The 19,681-nt window shown below is 36.4% G+C and overlaps 1 protein-coding gene across 2 annotated transcripts in view; it reads left to right on the top strand.

Moving 5' to 3' along the window:
• The window catches only part of NTRK2 (neurotrophic receptor tyrosine kinase 2), a 417,637-nt gene that overhangs the window by 302,834 nt on the left and 95,122 nt on the right, over positions 1-19,681 (top strand). For both annotated transcript variants that reach the window (XM_074196621.1, XM_074196620.1), the window contains one exon: positions 8,718-8,848. In XM_074196621.1, coding sequence (XP_074052722.1) covers positions 8,718-8,848 — 131 coding nt within the window. The remainder of the gene's footprint in view (positions 1-8,717; positions 8,849-19,681) is intronic.

Raw genomic sequence — 19,681 nt, 5'->3', positions numbered from 1 at the left:
TGTTTCCCTCTGTCCTTTTATTATTTTTTTTAATTGTTTCACATGTGCACATCTTACCTTGCTACCAGACTTGTGAGCTCCTGGAAGGCAAAAGCCACACCCTGTAGGATCTCAGAACCTCAGAAATGAAGGAGACCTCTGAGGCAGTCCAGTCCAATCTCCACCTGAATAAGCATGCCCTCTGACCATAAGCCTCTGATGTTATCATCCCCCCCCCCCCATCCCTCAAAGACTTCCTCCTAGGGAAGGAGAAGTCGCTTTCTCTTGTGGCAGATTGTTCCATGTTAGAATAACTTATAATTAAGGTTTTTATCCCAGACATCAAACACAAAGATCCTTGTTTTGAAATATCACCACCAGTTTTACCTTCTGGGGTAATGATAAACCTGATCCCTCTTCCACATGGAAGTCCTACAAATACTAGGAAGACATCCAGCATGTCCTTCTGAAATCTCTTTTTCCAGTTTGTTTATTGTTATTGTTCAGTCATATCTGACTCTTCATGATTCCATTTGGGATAATCTTGGCAAACATACTGATGTTGTTTGCTATTTATTTTTCCACTCATTTAAACAGATGGGTAAACTGAGGCAAGCAGGGTTAGATGACTTGCTTAGGGTCAAACAGCTAGCAAGTGTCTAAGGCCAAATTTGAATGCAGGTTTTCTGGACTCCAGGTCCAATACTCTATCCACTGTGCTACCTATCTGCTCCTCTTTTTCAATCTAAACATACCTTAGTTCTTTGATTGATGCTCATAAGGCATGATCTCCAAGGTCTTTTGTTTTTTTCTGGGCTTTCTCCAAGTTATCAACAGATCAGTGGTCTCCCTTTAAAATGTAATCAAAAGGTGAACATTCCACAAAAACAAACCCCTGGGGGGGGCGTGGCTAGGTGGCACAGTAGATAGAGCACTAGCCCTGGAGTCAGGAGTACCTGAGTTCAAATCCAACCTCAGACACTTAATAATTTCCTAGCTGTGTGGCCTTGGGCAAGCCACTTAACTCCATTTGCCTTGCAAAAAAGCCTAACCCCACCCAAAAAAGTAAACACTTCAAAAATGGCCTGACAAGAACAGAATGCTTCTACATTGTGACTTTCTCACCTCCATATTATCACTCTGTATCACATGCTGCCCTTCTTAAGATTCTTAAGATTGCATTATCAGATTTGGCCATCATATCACAATAAATGTAGTATAAAATTATACTATACTTAACTGCCATCCCCTGACTAGTTTCTAGCACAGTGCTAGGGATATCAGAGTACCTAACACTTATTGAATTAAGCTAATAAAAAGATGACTATAATAAAAAATGATCCCTGTATAATTATACAGTTTGCCTGATAATAGATATTATCCCCTTTTGGGGGAGACTTTTTAATGAATTTCTCATTTAATCATAACAATATCTCCCTGAAAGAAGCATTTTTATTTCTACTTTACAGAAGCGGAAAACAAACAATTTAAGTAACTTGCTAAAATCAATCACTGGCCAGACTAGGGCTAGGACCCTGTCCCCTTCCTTCCAGTCAAGTGTTTCTTTCTAGTAAATTATAGTTATTTTCACTTAATACCTATTCCAGTGCTTTTTTCTTCTTCATCCTTCCGTCTTAATTGATATATTTTTCTATCCTGTTCATCTCTGACTTTGCTATAGGTGGATGTGACCCTATGAAGGACTACAGTGATCCCATTTCTTACCTTTCATCAGGTGTTCCAGGCCCACCCCTACCTATGAAGAATTATACTTAGATTGATTTAACCTTGAAAAATTGAATACTTTTGCAATTGTCCTAGGAAAGATAAGTTCTGGAGAGGATGAGTTGTGTTGGCTGTAGAAGCTGGACATTTTCTAGGCAGTGGAAACATAAGAAAAATAAAGATTTCTTAAGACAGACAAAAGAGGAAGATGAGTACTGTAGTTCTCACTTTATAAATCTGCTCTTAGTTCACAAACTGCTGTCAACTCCTTTTTCTTGTTCACACCCCAAGTTTTGCAGTCTGTAAAAGATGGACAGGATAAATAGGCAAGAATAAGGGACACTGCTTGGTTTTGTGGGGAAAAAAAGAATGAACAGCTTTCTAGGGACTTACTGCATTAATAACCCATAGAAGCCCTAGGCAACATATGTCTTTTCTGACCCTTTGCCTGTACCTTACACCCTCCTTTTTCACCTGAATAACATGCTTCTCCTCAGCAGGTTTTTCCACAGCCTTCCAGAGTTCTGGATGGCCACAAAATTAGACTTATCCTGCTGAGTTAGGGGATGGAGGCTCTGCTGGTAGCTGATAGTGATAATGGACGTAATTATACCTTGCTCACACCAATTAATTTGCACATGGGATAGTAATCGAAATTGTGATGAAATAATAGCAGTAGCCACTCTATCAAGTGTCTCCTTTTTAAAAACCCAGAGGCTTTTTACAATTAGCTATTTGTTGAGAGGGAAAGGGGGATGAATTGGATGCTGTGTTTCTATTCTTCCTCCCTCCTTCCCTTTTTGTTTCCTTCCTCTCTCTCCCACCCCAATTTTTCTTACCCAAGACAGCACCACACTGCATCAAAAACAGAATTAAGCAAAAGTTTAGCTGGTATCTCTTACAGTATAGGAAACTGGACATTTTGGAGGGATAAGGAGAGTAATAGAATTTTTTTCTGTCATACCATACACTGCAACTATTTTGTTTGATGATATCTAATATACAAATCCTTAAGGCCAGTCTTCTGAAAATGGTCAGGTAAATCTTACACAACATGGGCAAAAGACCAGTCAAATCTCAGAAGTTCAACTGGAAGTCAAAAGATCTACCAATTTATTTTCACAATGACAGAAGATTCACTTGCTGCAGAAAAGGCATTGACAGGGGTTTTATAAGAACAAAATGATAAAAATGGATCTCCTTTTTGTGCCCATCTTGATAAGTAGGGCAAACTGTGAACCTATATAATGCAGTGGAAAGAGTTAACTTTGGAATCTAAAGGACCACCTGCTAGGATGAGGGTTCAAGTCCTGCCTCCATTTCTTACTTACTTGTGTTGAAATTGGACAAGTTGTTTCATTTTTCTAAGACTTAGTTTTTTCATCTCTAAAATGGGAGTAGAGTGGGTTAGACTATATAACCCTGAAAATCTTTTCTAGCTCTAAGGTTTACAAAGTATTTTACATACATTAATCATTGCATTAATTAGAGCCATACTACAATCCACTGAGATGTTCCTACAATTTATCATCTCCATTTTAAACATGAGAAAACTAAAAATAAGACATTAAGTGACTTCTCTTTGGTCACCCAGCTAATAATAGAGACAAGATCTAAGCCTAGGTATACATTTACACAGCACAAAGAATATTTCTTTTTCAGTTCTCCTTAGAGCTACTTCTCTTCAATAATTGAAAAATCATTCTTTCTGGATGTTATTGTAAACAGAGATTCTCTTTAGAAACTCTGCAATTTATAAAACAGTTGTTGATACAATGTACCATAAGCACAATTTTGAGACTATTTGGTATTTTGTTGTTACTGTTGGTATGTTTGAAGACACATTATCTAGTCTTAGAATACAATGCTACCTCTTCACTTAAAGAAAGATGTTGCAAATCAGACAAATATGAAAGCCTGATAAACCCGTCAGACTTTATCTGTCGTTTGGCAAAGAAAACAAACAAAAAGGGTAGACACACACACACACACACACAAAGTAATTTCAGACATTTATTACCTAGTCTGTCATAAGGAGAAAACAAAAGTCTAATCCATTCCATTCCAGAGACTGACATATGAACATTATAAATATAGACCTTTATCCAAATAATTAAAAGATAATTCTTAAGAGTAATTCTTCTTTGGAAAAAACTCTTCTAAATCCTTTTATGAATTGAACACAAATAATTTTGTGCTGGAGATACTTGTAATTAACCCAGCATAAAATATTTAATAAGAACTAGCTAGACACATGGGATTATGTTGCTATGTTGCAATGTAACATTTTTGCTTGCTCAAAGCATACACTAAGTTCCCTACCATAATAGTTGAAGGATTTTCCTTTCAGAGAAAAGTTAGCAATTCTTTTGCTGCTCCAGGATGCACAGCAAGTGGAAGGGGAAAAAAAGATGTGAGATCAGTTATGGCATGCAAGTCATAGTGGAGAGTTCTGACAAAAAGTGATTCACTGAAGAAGGAAAGGGAAAACCATCCCAGTACTTCTACCAAGAAAACCTCATGGACAGCATTAAAACAATAAAAGAATGAACATGGACTTGGACAGACTTCGAGAGATTGTGGAGGGTAAAAGTGCTTGGTGTACACAAAGAGTGAGACACTGAGTGATTGAACAGCAAGACCAGGGAGCAGCAAAATAGGGCCTGAGAGTCAAAGCTAGTCCTCTACCTGTTTTTATAGCTCATGCAAGTCTATAGAACCAAAATGGAAGAAGAATTGGTTGGTTAAGTCCTGTTCATATCCCTGTTTGTGGATTGCATTGTGCTCCATATATCAAGCCTTGAAAAAATTGTTGAGCCTCTGAAATTAAATCCATAATTAATTTAAAGATTCAGTCTAAAAATTTGCAAATGAAAATACAGAAAATGAAGAATATACACACTAAACAATGATAAGCAGTTGGGTAGATACCCCATTGAACTGTTTCATTAATGAATATATCTTTGATAGATTCTAACCATTGATAATCAGCGAGGCACCAAATTGATTAGGAAGGAGAGCTAGATTACATTTGAAAAATCATGTTGTACTTTCTAGTACTCTCATATTTATAACTGAAATAAGACCTCATTTTTTTAACACCAATATTCTTCTAGTATCAGTGAATGATGGAATACCATTGACTTCTTGAGGAAATGCCTGGTGGACAAAAATAATTATATCATATTACTTGATGATAATGATGTTTGACCTTCATTCTCGAAGAAAACCATGACATCAGGGAGGTGATGCCATGATAAGTACATCAATTGGATTTCAGAGAGGGAGGTGCTGTGCTAAGTCACCAGACTCACTTTCTTCTCCAGAGTCATGTGGGTCCAAGTGACCAAAAGCAATCAGGGTTAAGTGACTTGCCCAAGATTACATAGCTACTGAGTATCAAGTGCCTAAGTCAAGATTCAAACTCCTGTCCCCCTGACTCCAAGGTCAGTGTTCTTTCCATTCCATCACCTAGCTGCCCATATCATATTTCTAATGATGAATTGAACATAGGAAGTTTTATAAAAAGGAAATAACAGATTATTACAAGAAAACAAGATGAATCCATCAGGTGGAGAGATTGTAGGATAACTGAAAAACAGACAATTCATATCCTAGATTGATTTCCCTATGTTGTTAAGAGTTCTAGAGGAAAGTTCCCAACACATTAAGTAAATCACCAGTGGAAACAGTTGTACAGGATTGGAAGTTGTACAGGATGTCTTTCTAACCTCACTTGTGAGATCATAAGTGCCTCAGAAGCATTAAAGAAAAGAAATAATATACATTAGGAAATCTACATACTTTCAGCCAGACTACTAATCATCAGTGTTATGAAGAATTTAATAGGAAGTTGATGTGCTTTGAGGTGAAATGAGACAACATCAACTAAGCCAGATGGAAGGATAGATAGAAATAATTTCATAGCCTGAGTCACAGGTTTGGGTGTAGACAATTTGCAAATTCCAGGTGCATTTTTCAGAGAGAAGATGCCTCACTCTGAGTAGAAGCACTAGGCCCTCAAGATGAGTGGAATCTGCAAAAAGGATATGAAATTTCAAATGCAAAGGGATGTTTTCCTTTGTACACAATTTGAGAAAGGCTACTGGTTATGCATTGGTCTTTTTAAGCTTAAGTGGCTATGTTTGCCCTCTGGGGCAAAATTTATCAATATTTTTGATGGGCCCCATTAGCAGTACAATGCAACCTTTAACCATTCTTTTCATCATACTTTCAAAAAATCATAATGGAAGGAAATGGTAAATTTCAGTTAGATGTAAGTGAAAATAAAGTTATAATTTTTTTTTCTTATCCAAGTTTAAGAACCTCCTGAAATCTTTCAGTAGATGCCTTAAGGGTCCATGAACCCCATGTTAGGAACTCCTCTAAGATCTTCTGAATGAAAGAAAAAATACTTTTAATTAGCAGGATCCAAATATTCAATCTTTTTCTGGTTTCTCTATGAACAACATGGCACCACATCAGCTGAAGAATTGCATTTGCTTAGAATTATAAACTATTTTTAAGTGAACTTGTATACATATGAGGAAGATTCTATTATTTACATATTGTCTTGTCCTAAGGCACAAGCCCTGTAATTCATTATGCCTGAAACCATAACAAAGAATAATCACCATTTAAAAATTCTTTTCCTAGGGAAAAGATGCCTGTAAAGGTCAATAGCAGAGGAAGAAAAATAGTAGGTCTTCTTTAGTTTAGTGTTTGTGTGTATCTGTGTGAGTGAATGACAGTGGAACTAATGATTGTATCCATAACTTTACTGACCTTAATTTCCCCAAGTATCCTTTTTTCTCTTGTTAACATAAAGAACCAATGAAAGTCAAATCAAATACTAAAATACCCAACTCACTCTGGCTTCAATGCAGAGTAAATTAAGTAAGTGGAAATTTCATACCTGAAGAGCATATGACAGGCAAAGAGCTAAATATTTACTTTAATTGATTCTTTGTTCTTGCATCAATCATATCAGTATTTTGGGTTTTTTTTTCTTTTTCAATGTGATCACTCTTCCCAATGAACACATTTCTTACTTTATTTTATTACAGGGGTTTGCTGCTGCAAGAGGAAAGATTTATATCTACTCTTGTGCATGTGACTATTCTGAAAATACAATGGTCGCTTTAATTTTCATTTTCTGAGTTCTCACGGATCTTTTTCATTGTGTTTCCCACTTGTTGATCCTCATGAAATTCTGATAAGGACCATCTGTACTTTATATATTTTCCATAAAGTAGATATGAAGAGAAAGAACATTAAACACATATTTACTAAGTGCCAACTGTTGCCCTGCCCAGATTGGATCTTTTCAGTCTATCTGGTAGAGGTGACAGAGCAATAGAGATCATAGATTCATGATTCTAGGGTTCAGACTTGGGAGAAACCTTAGAAATCATCTGGTCTAATCTCCTCATTTTACAAACAAGGAAACTGAGAACTAGGGAGGGTAAATGATTAGTCCAAGATCATACATATGGTTAAGTGAAAGAACTAGGATTTGAACTTAAGACCTCTGACTTTGTATCCAGTATTTTTTCCACTGGAACAAATAATATCCCTTAAAATTGTATCACCTTTGAAAATGAAAAATTTAGATACATAAAATGATTACAATCCTAAATATAGAGGAAATGCTTATCTGATTGAGGTCCTAAGACCACAGATTTCGAGCTGAAAGAAATTTTATAGGTCCATCCCTGGAATTCTCTTTCCTTTTCACCTGCTCCTCTTGGTTTTCCTGGCTCTTTATAACACTTGGTTCAAATCTGCATCCTCCCCACCCCAGTCCTCCCATCCTACACCCCTGATATTGCAATAGATAACTCATATGTTCACAGCTGTTATCTCTACTCATAGAATTCAAGCTTCTTGAGGGCAGAGTCCTTGTTGTTGAATATAAAACATTTGATACAACGTTTGATATAAAGCTTTCCTAGAGGCTGCTTGTCTCATTTACTGATTCAGTTCAGTCTCTTTATTTGGCCAACAAGAGAAATGAGACTGAATCCAAGATGTTTCCAATGTCTTGCCCATGACCACACCCAGGAAATTGGAATGTAGGTCCCCAGATCAAGGGTCCTCTCCACTCCCGATGCTCTTGCACTGTCAAGTAACATAATGTCTGTTGAATTATTGGAGTCCCTACCATATATGGAAAAATGATATCATAATCTCTGGATAAAACCAAGAAACAAAAATTAGGAAGAATTTGGGAGAGTAACACCTTGGAGGGATTAGGAGGGATGTGGTGTAAATCAACAGAACAAGAGTTCTGTACAGGGAAAGTAAGCTAAGATTCAGACGTTTTAGGAAAACTCATGAAAGGAGATAGGGGAAGACCTTGAACAGGCTCATGCAATATGAGTTGGATTTGGACAGCTGAGGGTATTGGTGCAATGTTATTCTCTGGTTAATAAGAACTTTCTCTTTTTCTTCTCTGTTAATTTTGTAAAGCTCGTTCAAGTCAATTCAACTCAGCAAGTAATGACCAGGTGGCTGCTAAAGACCAAGCATTTGAGCTAAGCACTGGCAAAAATGAAACATACTTGGCCCTCAAAGAGTTTATTTGGGGATGAGGAAAAACAAGTACACTCAGAAAATTCAGAATAAAATATATACAAAAATAATTTATTAGCAGGTAGCAATACTAGTCACTAGAGAGAGACTAACTTTGTAAGACCTGCCATTTAAAGGAACTAGGGAATTTAAGAGGCAGAATTGAGAAAGGAGTATAGAAGGAGTAGCGAATGAGAGACTGTTTTCTTTGCATCCCTCTTCTCCCTACCTATGACTGTGTTCTACACTGAATTCCACTGACATCTTTTTCTAGCAATTCATCTTGCAAAATGGACACAGCCTGAAGCCTCTCAAGGGGCTGCCTGGAGAGGAGATAATGAGGGAAAGAAGAGAACATCATACTTGCCACTGATTCACTCAGTCCACTCCCCACCACTCTGTGCTTCAGTTCTAATTTTTATTCTGTGTTTCTTTTACAGTCGTTCAGCATATCAAGAGACATAACATCGTTCTGAAAAGAGAACTAGGTGAAGGAGCTTTTGGAAAAGTTTTCCTAGCTGAGTGTTATAACCTTTGTCCTGAACAGGACAAGATCCTGGTAGCAGTAAAGGTAAGAATATCTCTAATTCCTAAGAATCCACATCTGAGAAAGGGAACAGAGAAACAGCACGGCAAAGTGGATAAAATCAGGAATACATGGATTCAAATTGCACCTTAGATGCATCCAAGCTCAATTTACCCTGGACGTTGTCACTTAACTTCATAACTTCAATTTCTTTATATGTAAAAAGTGTATAATAACAGCACTCAAGGGCAGCTAGGTGACACAGTGTATAAAGCACAGGCCCTGGGGTCAGGAGTACCTGAGTGCTCTTTGTTGATCTCAAAGTACTATCTAAGTATTTGATAGAATCTATAATAATGAACTAAATTGGCTGCAATCTGCACTGATGGCTGCTATCCCATACTGAAGGACCCCTTCAGTGGTTAAATCTTGGTTTCTTTGAGGATATAAATATCCAGTAACAAGCAATCACACTGCAGTGAATACCAGGGTTTAAATATGGAAGAGTGAGTCATTCTGCAACTTTATAGGGCTTAAGTTGACCAGCAAGGTCACATGACCAATGCTGCATGCGTTTACAGAGGGGCAGCTAGGTCGAGAGAGGTAAAATGATTTGCAAGACCATGGAGTAAATGACAGTTTTAGGATTTGAACTCAGATTCCTAGTCTTCAAATACAATATTCTTTTCACTGTATCACTTTTTGTAATCACTTACATGTAATCCTTATTGAATTCTTAGTCACTTCAGAATCAATACTAACAAATGTGGATAGAGAGAATGGAAAATCCTATTCACTTGAATACAGAGTTTGGTCTTAGTCTAGATGCCTAGTGAAGTCATCTGGAACCAGTTTGGGAGAGTTGATTGTTAAATTGATTGTTAAATTTTCAGTGTGAGCATTTAAAGCATGGAAACCTGCAAAACCTTCAAATCAGGTCTTGATTGATTGCTTTGTTAATTGTTTAGACTTAAAGAACATTAATAATGTAGATCAAACTCAAAATTTATGTTGTGGGCACTTTTTTCCCCTGGGGATGCTTTAATAATTGCCAGCACACCCCCTGTTTCAATTTTCCTCTTTGTCTGACTGTGGCCACCTTCAGCCTAGGATCTATTGGACCCCTGGAGATGAGAACCATAGCATCTTTTAATCTCCCTTTACAGGAAGATATAGATGCAACTCCTCCCATCATTTGTACTTTTCCTTAACAAATTCTTCCCAGGCTTCTAAAATTTGGGTCAATATAGTTCTGAGACTCTGAATTTGATGAAATTAGATAGTATTCCATTTTCTCTAATTAGAAATGATGTAATCTTATCGTGAACATATTCTATAATACTTTTCATTAAAATCATATGATTTTCATGTGGAGAAATTAGTGACATGTGCATATCATTTTTAAATTTGGGAAGCAATTTTTTGTCTTTCATCTCATTTGAATTCCACAAAAATCCTGTGAGTTAAATTCTATTAGTATTATTATCCCCATTTTATGGAGGAGGAAACTGAGGTTCAGAGAGATCCAGATGACTTCCCCAAGGGTACCCACACATAAGCATTCAAACCCAGGTCTTCCTAATTCCAAGTCTAATATTCCTTCAATTATGTCCCAATGTAAGTGAAAATTCCAGAAATGGATGAAATTTCCCATGACTTTCACACACAAGAAAAACTGATTTTAAAACCTCAAAGAATTTTTATATAAAAATCCCAAAGAATCTTTTGTAAGCAAGTTGTCATGTATTTTTAAAAATTGCTTATCTAAATATTGAGTTACATGTAAAATAATGAAGACCTGAGTTCTTTAATGGAATGTATTTATAATATATATACATACACATATATAAATGTGACTATACACAAGTTTTATTAAAATGTCATTTTTTTCTTTAATCCTTGATAAATATTCTTTGGGAAGGGGTTAGGGCATGTATGGAGGAGGGTATTAAGAAATGAATACTTTAAATCTGAAAGAGCTTCTTTTCAAAAATATATGAACAAATCTTAAACACTTAATTTGAATTAAGAATATTATTATCCAGACACATTTCTTTGATACAGGGATTTTATGACCTACTATTGCTGTGGTTATTGTTCATTAACTAGCATAATGGGCAGCTAATAAAGAAAAAGACTTTAAAAAATGTCTAAACTTCTCCCCTTTACAGACTAAACACTCTAAAAGTAGCAGATGGAGCTCAGCTATTCCAAGTGGAAATATTCTACATGTGTTTTTCTTGTCATAGAAAGGAACTAACTTGGGTGGCAAGAAGTCCCAGGGACTGTCAGCGAATTCCAAATTTTGAGGAAATGAAGGCTATAAGACTCTAATGATAACCTAGTTCATGTTTATAAAATAAATATGTTTAGTGAATGGATAAAGAATGATTTATTTAGATGAGTGGAGGAGGGAATTAAGGAAGCCTTTGAGAGATTTGGAGTTTAAGAGGTCAAATATGTGTGTGGGGGGGGGGCAGTTTGAAGAGTGGGTTTGTCCAGGCAAAAGGTTTAAAAAAATGAATCTTTCCCTACTCTCAGAATGTCTAACTCCTTCTGTCTCTACTGCTTCCTTCCATCATTGACTACCTTGAGGTGGGAGAGTGGGGAGCATGATAATTAATAGCATTTTCAGAATACTATTAGTGCCTTTCTATAGTTCTCATAATTTTGTTCTCTTGGGTAAGTAGAGCTAGAGGTTTTTTAGATAGGAGTAGCACTAACAGAAACTTTTCACAATTGCACCAAAGTAGATAAACTGACCTTGAAGTCAAATAGAATAGGGTTCAAGTCTAGTTCTTACATATACTCCCTGGGTGACTATGGGCCAGGCACTTAACTTCCCCAAATGACATTCGCTCTAAGAATGTCAGATAATGATGTCACACTTCTACCATTTACTACTTCTATTTACTACTTGTGTAGTCTTTGACAAGTCATTTGAATCTCTGGGCTTCAGTTTCCTCTACTCTAAAACATAGAGATTGGAATGGATGAGGTCCCTTTCATCTGTAAATCTATAATCTTGAGCTAAAGATGGGTCAGTTAGTCAGCATGATGTAAGACAGAAGTGTCAAATTTGCCACCCATGAGGCAGGCAACAGAATTCCCAAATGCTGCCTGAAACAAATTAAAATGTAATTGGGAAATGTTTAACAAAGTAAAAAAATACAATACAGCATAGATAATTCAGAAATGATATGCTACTTCAGGGATTCATTTCTATTTTAGTTTGACCCCACTGGTGTGGAGAATAAAAACACATGGACTTCTGTACATTAAAGTAATTGCAGTTTCAGATGATAAAGGAAGGGATAATCTAACTTAGTTGTGCATCTTGTAATGTCCTGAGGAGGAAGGATGTTCCAGGGGATTTGGACCCCACATTCAGGATATCAAAATAGGTATTACACTACCTTCTAAATATGGCAAGGCAGGGTTTCAGTGATTTTATTTGGAAATCCAAGTACTTTGGTCCTATGGTCAGCAATGGTTTAGCCAATGGAAAATCTTGAGAGAGATGACACCTGAGACTAAGCTGTTCTGCCAAGAGACTTCAATAAAGTAGAGCATGGAAGGTCATGTCAACCATAATTGTATCCTTACTCTGACTCTGTATATGCATCTCTACACCACATAAGGATTCTATGTCAAATCCACCTTGAGTAACTGCAGGTATTAACTGTCAGGTTGTTCTTCAAACCTCTGGTTCAAGGTTAAGATCAGGAAAGTGGGAGAGCTTTTAAGCAAGGCAATAACTTTGTCCCAAATCCAGATCCCAAATCCCTGATCTTACAGTCAAGACTTAGCTGATATCCCCAGAGCTATTTGGTCTGGCTTCAACTTGTTAGATAAAAGGTTACAAGTTACTATTTGGTAATAGCACTATAGCTTCTGCTAGTGTGACTCTGGAAGTCTATGGACTAAGAAAGCCTGTAGATCAGGAGCAATGTTTTATACATTTGTCTGTCCACCATCATGTTTTAATCTTTAGAAGAATGAATGAATGAATTTTTGAATTTCTCTTCAATGCCCACCCCTATTTGTGTGCCTTGAATTGGATTAGCTGATCAATAGTTTATCATATCCTTAATTGTTATACCATTAATTTAGTGTCAAAATGATAAAAAATCAGAAGCTCAACTTCTTTCTCTTCTTTAAAATATTTTTTCCAAGACCTTCCTTCTAACAAGGTACCTTCCTTCTGCCATTTGCCCAATACAACCAGAGGACACTTGAACATAAATAGTTAATGTCCAAACTTATATGGCCCCTCATACTCCTTGGATGAGCAACTACAATTATTCTGGTTAGATGGAAGACAGTTGGCCCTTTCTATCTGCCCTGCTGCTCCATGCCCAGATTTCCAAGTCATTGCCATCTCACCTGCCAATTCACTGTGAGACTCTCTGAGCTTTTTCGTCCAACTTACCTATAACCTTAGAATCACTAGACCTTTCCATTTGCTCTGCAGAGGACTCTTCATATACATATTCATACACACAGATGAAAGTTTCCAAATATATATATATATATATATATATATATACATTATTTATTTCTTTATGTTTGTAGGTTTAATTATATATTATAAATATAATTGTATATTATATTTTATATATTATAATTTAAATATTATATATAATATATTATAAATCACACATACACACATACATATGTGTGTGTGTGTGTGTGTATTCCTCCTCCCAGCCTCTCCACTCCTCATAATAAAATACAATCTCCTTGGGAGCAGAGAGCTCTCATGTATCTTGGCCATAGTAAGTGCTTAATAAATGAGTGTGTTTTTTAATTCTTTCATTTATTCCCATCTGCACTTGGCCTCAAAGTCTGATCTGACCATGAATTGGAAATGGAGTAAAACTTTGGTAGAAGGAAAATCTTTGAGAAAAAAAATTTTTTTAGATTTTTCAAGGCAATGGGGTTAAGTGACTTGCCCAAGGCCACACGACTAAGTAATTACTAAGTGTCTGAGGTCGGACCCCAGGTACTCCAGATTCCAAGGCCAGTGCTTTATCCATTGCACCACCTAGACGCCTCTGAGAAAATGTTTTAAGGGATTTAGGGAAGTCCAACTTTTGTTTTCCTTCTTCTTGACATTAAATTAATTGTATTCAAATTCAATGCATGATTAGCTGTTGGTCTGTTAACTCAATCCAAGGTAAAAAACCCAATAATTATTGATTATCTACAATGTGCTAAGTGGCAAGGATTTATAGACAAAGGGAAAAGGAGTCTCTGTGCTTAAGAAACTTATACTCTACTGCAGGATTTGAGGGCATTGCCCTAGTCATCCATCCTTCCAGTTACCACTTTATCCAAGACTCAACATCCACAATCTCAAGTGAACCCTATCGTCGAGAACCTGCTGGCTACAATCCAGTGAGGGTTAAGATATAGATTTCTTTAGTGTGACTATTTAGCAAAGGAAGCCAGAGGAAGCTCTCCAGTTCAGTAGGGTAGATGCACTATGAAGCAGTTACAGAAAAAAAAATGGACAAAAAAGACAGAATAAGAAACCTTAAGGTATTTCCAAATAGTACCAGGGAAAGACATGCCCATATCTATGATTTCACAATTCATTGACTTATTGAAGACTATTGATTAGTATTTGAGTCAAAAGTTTAGCCATGCTATTAAAAAAACTCAAAAAACATTGCAAAAGCATGTTAAAACTTCCCCTTCTTGTTATTCACCTTCTTGCACACATTTAAGCAAAAATTCAACCTCAGATGTAAAAGGCTGTATAAGTAGAAGTGCACTATATTATTATGAACATAAGGTGAGGAGCCTCCTCCAAGATGCTTCTTTCATTTACTACATCTGAGACTTTAGACAAGTTACTGCGGACCTCTGCTGTAATATGTATTATTTTGGCTTAATAACCTCAAAGTTCCCTTCTAACTCTAAGTCTGTTGTCCTTTAATCCCCTATATGTGGATTTTTACTGAAACCAATGATTTGGCTTAAGCAGTAGGGTTGAAGTAAAAAAAAAAGGACAAGAATACTTAAAGTGCTGAATGAATGAATGAATGAATGAAAAAGCATTTATTTGGGGTCTGCTCTGCTCCAGGTACTAGGTATATAAATATAAAAGTGAGACAGTCACTATTTTCAATGAGTTTACAATCTGAAAGGTGAAGGAAGACAATACATATGGAGGAGAGTTGACAAGGGAAGTGAGTTTTGATATGGGGAATCACAGCAACTGTGAGAAGTAGAGTATAGTGCAAGTTGAACTTGGCGAGAAAGTACCCACAATTAGTTGGCACCTGTCACACATTTTTCATTCTCCATGTTAGAGCTGATTTTTAGTATTATTTCCATATGAAAAGGTAGGATAACAAGATGGGGAAGCATTGGGGTCCATGTGGTGGCAGAACAGATGGTAAAATGCCCTGGATTTCTGATGACTGGCTGAATGGAGCAGGAAACCTATTCATTTATTTTGGCAACAAAATCTAAGTAGACCCCCCCCACCCCTCCCCCCCACACACACTTAGACAGTGGGGTCATTTTTCCTTCCTATTCTTACACATGAACTACAATTTAAAGGACCCATGACTCTCTCCAGAAGATTGTCCCTTTCTCAGACTATAGAAAGCAATATTTCTAACTTGCTCACATTTGACTTCTTCATAAGAATTTCCGGTGATGGAAAATCTAAATAGTACCTTCTAAATGGGACTGAAAGGATACTCTTTTGCTGGGGCACTTTGGACTGCAACTTCACTGGAAGCATAGAACTAACCAAAAACAAAGGTATGATTTAGGGAGAAAACAAATTGAGCAAGATTGCCAAAGAATGAGCATCTTCTCACCTATATAGAATTGCTGTCAGTGCTTCTCTTCATTGATTGGAAGCTCTTTGGGGTCTTTGACATGCCATCTGCTTGTTGCCTAGCAACCCTTGCAGCATTGTGCATGCATGTTAAGAAATAGCTGCTATTGTGCTGTATTCTTCTTTAGGGGGAACTGCCTGGGGTTCAAAATAGAGTGCTTTTCTTTTAGACAGATGGATGCCATTCAAAATCTTGGGGTAGATGCTGAAAATTGTTTAAGAGTTGAAGCATGTCTAAGAAATCTGGCTTAGGAGAAATTTAGATATTTAAAGACATACATGAACACATCAGCTCTTATTAAAGGATCTAGGCTTTTTAATCCATAAAGTCTATTTTTCTTGAATATTTTCATATTACCTTTAGCTTATAGGAGAATAAATTTGCCAACTGCTTTCTTTCCCTTTTATACAGCATTACCTTGAACACATAATGTGGACACAGTACAGAACATACTTTATCTTTCAAGTAACTGTTATAAATTCAAGGAAGGACTTCATTTTGCTTTCTCTGTATCACCAATGAGCACAATAGCTGTTTCAACCTAAATATAGTCTGTATTCTATGGTTATGATTCCAATTATATCTCTTCATACTATAAATGTTCTCTTCTAAAAACAATTAAAATAAGGATACATTATAGGATATAAATTTAGAATCCACATATCTTCTCCACACCAAGAAAAAAAATCTCCCATCATATAATGGAATATCGAAGCTCAAAGAAATCTGAGAAATCACCCATGCTAAATTCCTCTTCATGTCATGGATGAAAAATCTGAAGCCAGAGATTGTTTGTAGTTTGACAAATTACCTAAATAACAATGCCCATAAATCCAAGCTGATACAAAAGAAGAGACATGTGTTATGATAAATGTTGAATTTAAGTTCAGCAAGATACTTTGATAACTCTAGGGTATATAGCTTCTACTCTTTATACTTTTAAAGCTTTCCCCTCTTTAAGTCAAAGGACATGATAATGACTTGCCTAGCATTTGGGAGTGAGTACTGAAAAATTACCTTTCTTGCCCTTTTTCATCTACCTGCATTAAAAATATGCTGGTGACGCCAATATGGTACATAGGATGAGAGAACTGTCTCTGGAGTCAGAGGGTGTGGGTTCAGGTACCATGAACTTAGGCAAAATGCATGGCCTCTCTGGGACTCAGTTTTCTCATCTCAAAAATGAGAGGGTTGGACTCTAATCTCTCAAGTCCCTTGCAGCTAAAAATTTATGATCCTAAGATCTTCCTTGCTGAAAATGAACTTTTCTTCTCTCTTGACCCAGTCTACTAACTTTTAAAGGTCCAGACTAATGTACAGCCTCCTTTCTAAAGTTGTCTTTGACCCTTCTCCTGTCTTTTAAGATTTATCTTTGGGGTGGCTGGCTAGATGGCATGGTGGGTAAAGCACTGGCCTTGGAGTCAGGAGTACCTGGGTTCAAATCTGGTCTCAGACACTTAATAATTACCTAACTGTGTGGCCTTGGGCAAGCCACTTAACCCCATTTGCCTTGCAAAAACCTTAAACAAAAAGATTTATCTTCATGAGAGACATTTCCTTTATTCTCTCCTTTGTGTTCAAGCACTTTCTAAATTGTATCATGTGTTGTTGCCATCTTCCTCTATTAGAATGCAAGCTCTTGGGGGCGGCTAGGTGGTGCAGTAGATAGAGCACCAGCCCTGGAGTCAGTAGTACTTGGGTTCAAATCCAGCCTCAGACATTTAATAATTACCTAGCTGTGTGGCCTTGGGCAAGCCACTTAACCCCATTTGCCTTACAAAAATCTTAAAAAAAAGAAAAAAGAATGTAAGCTCCTTGAAAGCAGGAATTACCTTGTTATCTTTTATATGTATACCCAAAACTTAGCACAGTGCCTGGCATGTATCTCCCTCCCCCTCTCTTTTACCCTTTTCCCCCCTCACCCTTTTCCCCTTTCCCTCTTCCTCACTCCTCCCTCTCTCTCTCTCCTTTATCTCTCTCTCCTTCCTTGTCCTCCCTATGGCGAGATCACCTCCTTCTTATTGGAAGAATAATATACTACATCTTCTATCCCTAGCATCTAGCACAGTACATTGATTGTTGAGTTTACTGAATTGAATTTTGGTGATTTTTTTCTGAATCTTAGTTTATTAATTTTATACTTGAAAAGATCTGTGATATCATTGATATGAGTATATTTTTCTCTAACTCAATTCAAAATGGTCTCTTAACTGACAGTATCTGACTATTTTCATGAATTTCCATGACCCCAAAATCTATTATCTGGTGGTCAGCCATCTGCTGGTGAACCTTTCTGGACAACAGATGCACAGTTCATTGCCATACCTCTAGTCAAAGCCTTTCTATTTCAAAAAAAGGACCTGCCAGATCTTGGACTCATCTAGCATGGTCTTTGAGAACTCAGGGTCATCACTATGGTATAAGAAACCATAGGAGCAGGACTTTAACAGGGCAGCTTAACTGCAACTTCAATCTTAAAGAAAAATTATTGACCTCTTTTGTTTTTTCATATCATTATAAAAAAAATTTAAAAAGAAAGAAATGACAGTTTAGTGCCATTAATCAATATACTTCCTGAGTATGGCAATATATACTTGCATTTTATATTTCACCCCCATTGTCCTTGATCTCTGCAAAGAATGAAAAGAGGGACATTTTCCTAACTCTTCTTCAGAGCCAAACTTCTTTAGCCCCACCCTTAAAAAATTACAGGCACAAAATTTATAGATTCATCACTCTATTAAGTACTTAAGTAATACCGTAAATAATGATAGGACTGATTTCTAACTTCTCTCTTAACTAAATACATTTCAAGATTTTATTAATTCTGATATGTGGCTCATTTTGTTTTATTTTTAAATATCATAATATTACATTGAAATCTCAAACTCATTCTTCCCCTGGTTCCCCAATGCCAAAAAAGCAATAACACTCATTGCATGCAGCTTCTGATCCATTAAGACTTTTCCAGGGGAGTTCTGGAGATAGCTCAGATAGTTCTTTATAGTTAAATTTTTAATTTTGAGCATTTTTACCTTGGATATCAGCAAATGCTACAAATCAGGACTTGATTTACTATTATGGTGATTTCTAGACTTAAGAAATGCTAATAATAGAAATTAAAAGCCAACAACCAGGAAGCTGGTTGTTAAACGTGTATCAGTAAACTGCTGCCTCCAGGTCTTTTTTCCTGAATAATGTATTCTTAGCTTGTCTTTATCCATTATATTGTTGTTATTCAGTTATTTCATTCATATCCAACTCATCATGACTCTATTTGGGGTTTGGTGGGGGGTTTGTGCAAAGATACTAGAGTAGCATGCCATTTTGAACTCGGATCTTCCTAACTACAGGTTCAGAACTTATGCTTGAGCCATATATATAATAGATCCTATCTATTATATACTTCTATACTTTTGATACTGGATTAACCCATGAGTGACTTCTGTACTTCCAGCTTGGGAAAAAATAGAGGGACCCACCAACAAAAATAAAAATGACAATGATAAGGAAATATTTCTTTTCAGTTTTAGAACTTCTAGGAAAAACTTATTTAATCTCATTTGTTTCTTAGATATTCTTCCTACTGGTCCCTTTTTCATGCCCTAAATTTGTTGAGATCTTCATTCTCCAAATTAATGTCCCATTATTGTACTATTTATTTCTTCTTCCTTTAATTAAGATTTTTAATCCAATATCTTATAGTCACTTCCAATAGCATTAATGCCCACTTTCAAATCCTTAATTTTCCTCTGAAAGGATTTACTTAAAAAGTATCCTCCTTGATTTAGCACCTTTATTTTTTAAGAAATTGTCCTCAATGCATTTTTAGAAAAAAAAATTGATGGTGTCTTACCTTTTCCAAAAAAAAAAATATAGATAAGGAAAGTCTTACTTTCAAATCATGAGCCCAAAGAACTTGAGCAATTTAATCAAAAAATCTGTCCTTCAACTAAAATGACAAGATTATAGATTTAAGAGTTAGAAAGGACCTTAGAGGTCCCAAACTCATCATTTT

Source organism: Macrotis lagotis, chromosome 8 (assembly GCF_037893015.1).
Source record: "Macrotis lagotis isolate mMagLag1 chromosome 8, bilby.v1.9.chrom.fasta, whole genome shotgun sequence".
Taxonomy (NCBI): Eukaryota; Metazoa; Chordata; class Mammalia; order Peramelemorphia; family Peramelidae; genus Macrotis; species Macrotis lagotis.
The sequence above is the reverse complement of the archived record's forward strand: the minus strand, read 5'-3'. Positions and strand labels throughout refer to the sequence as shown.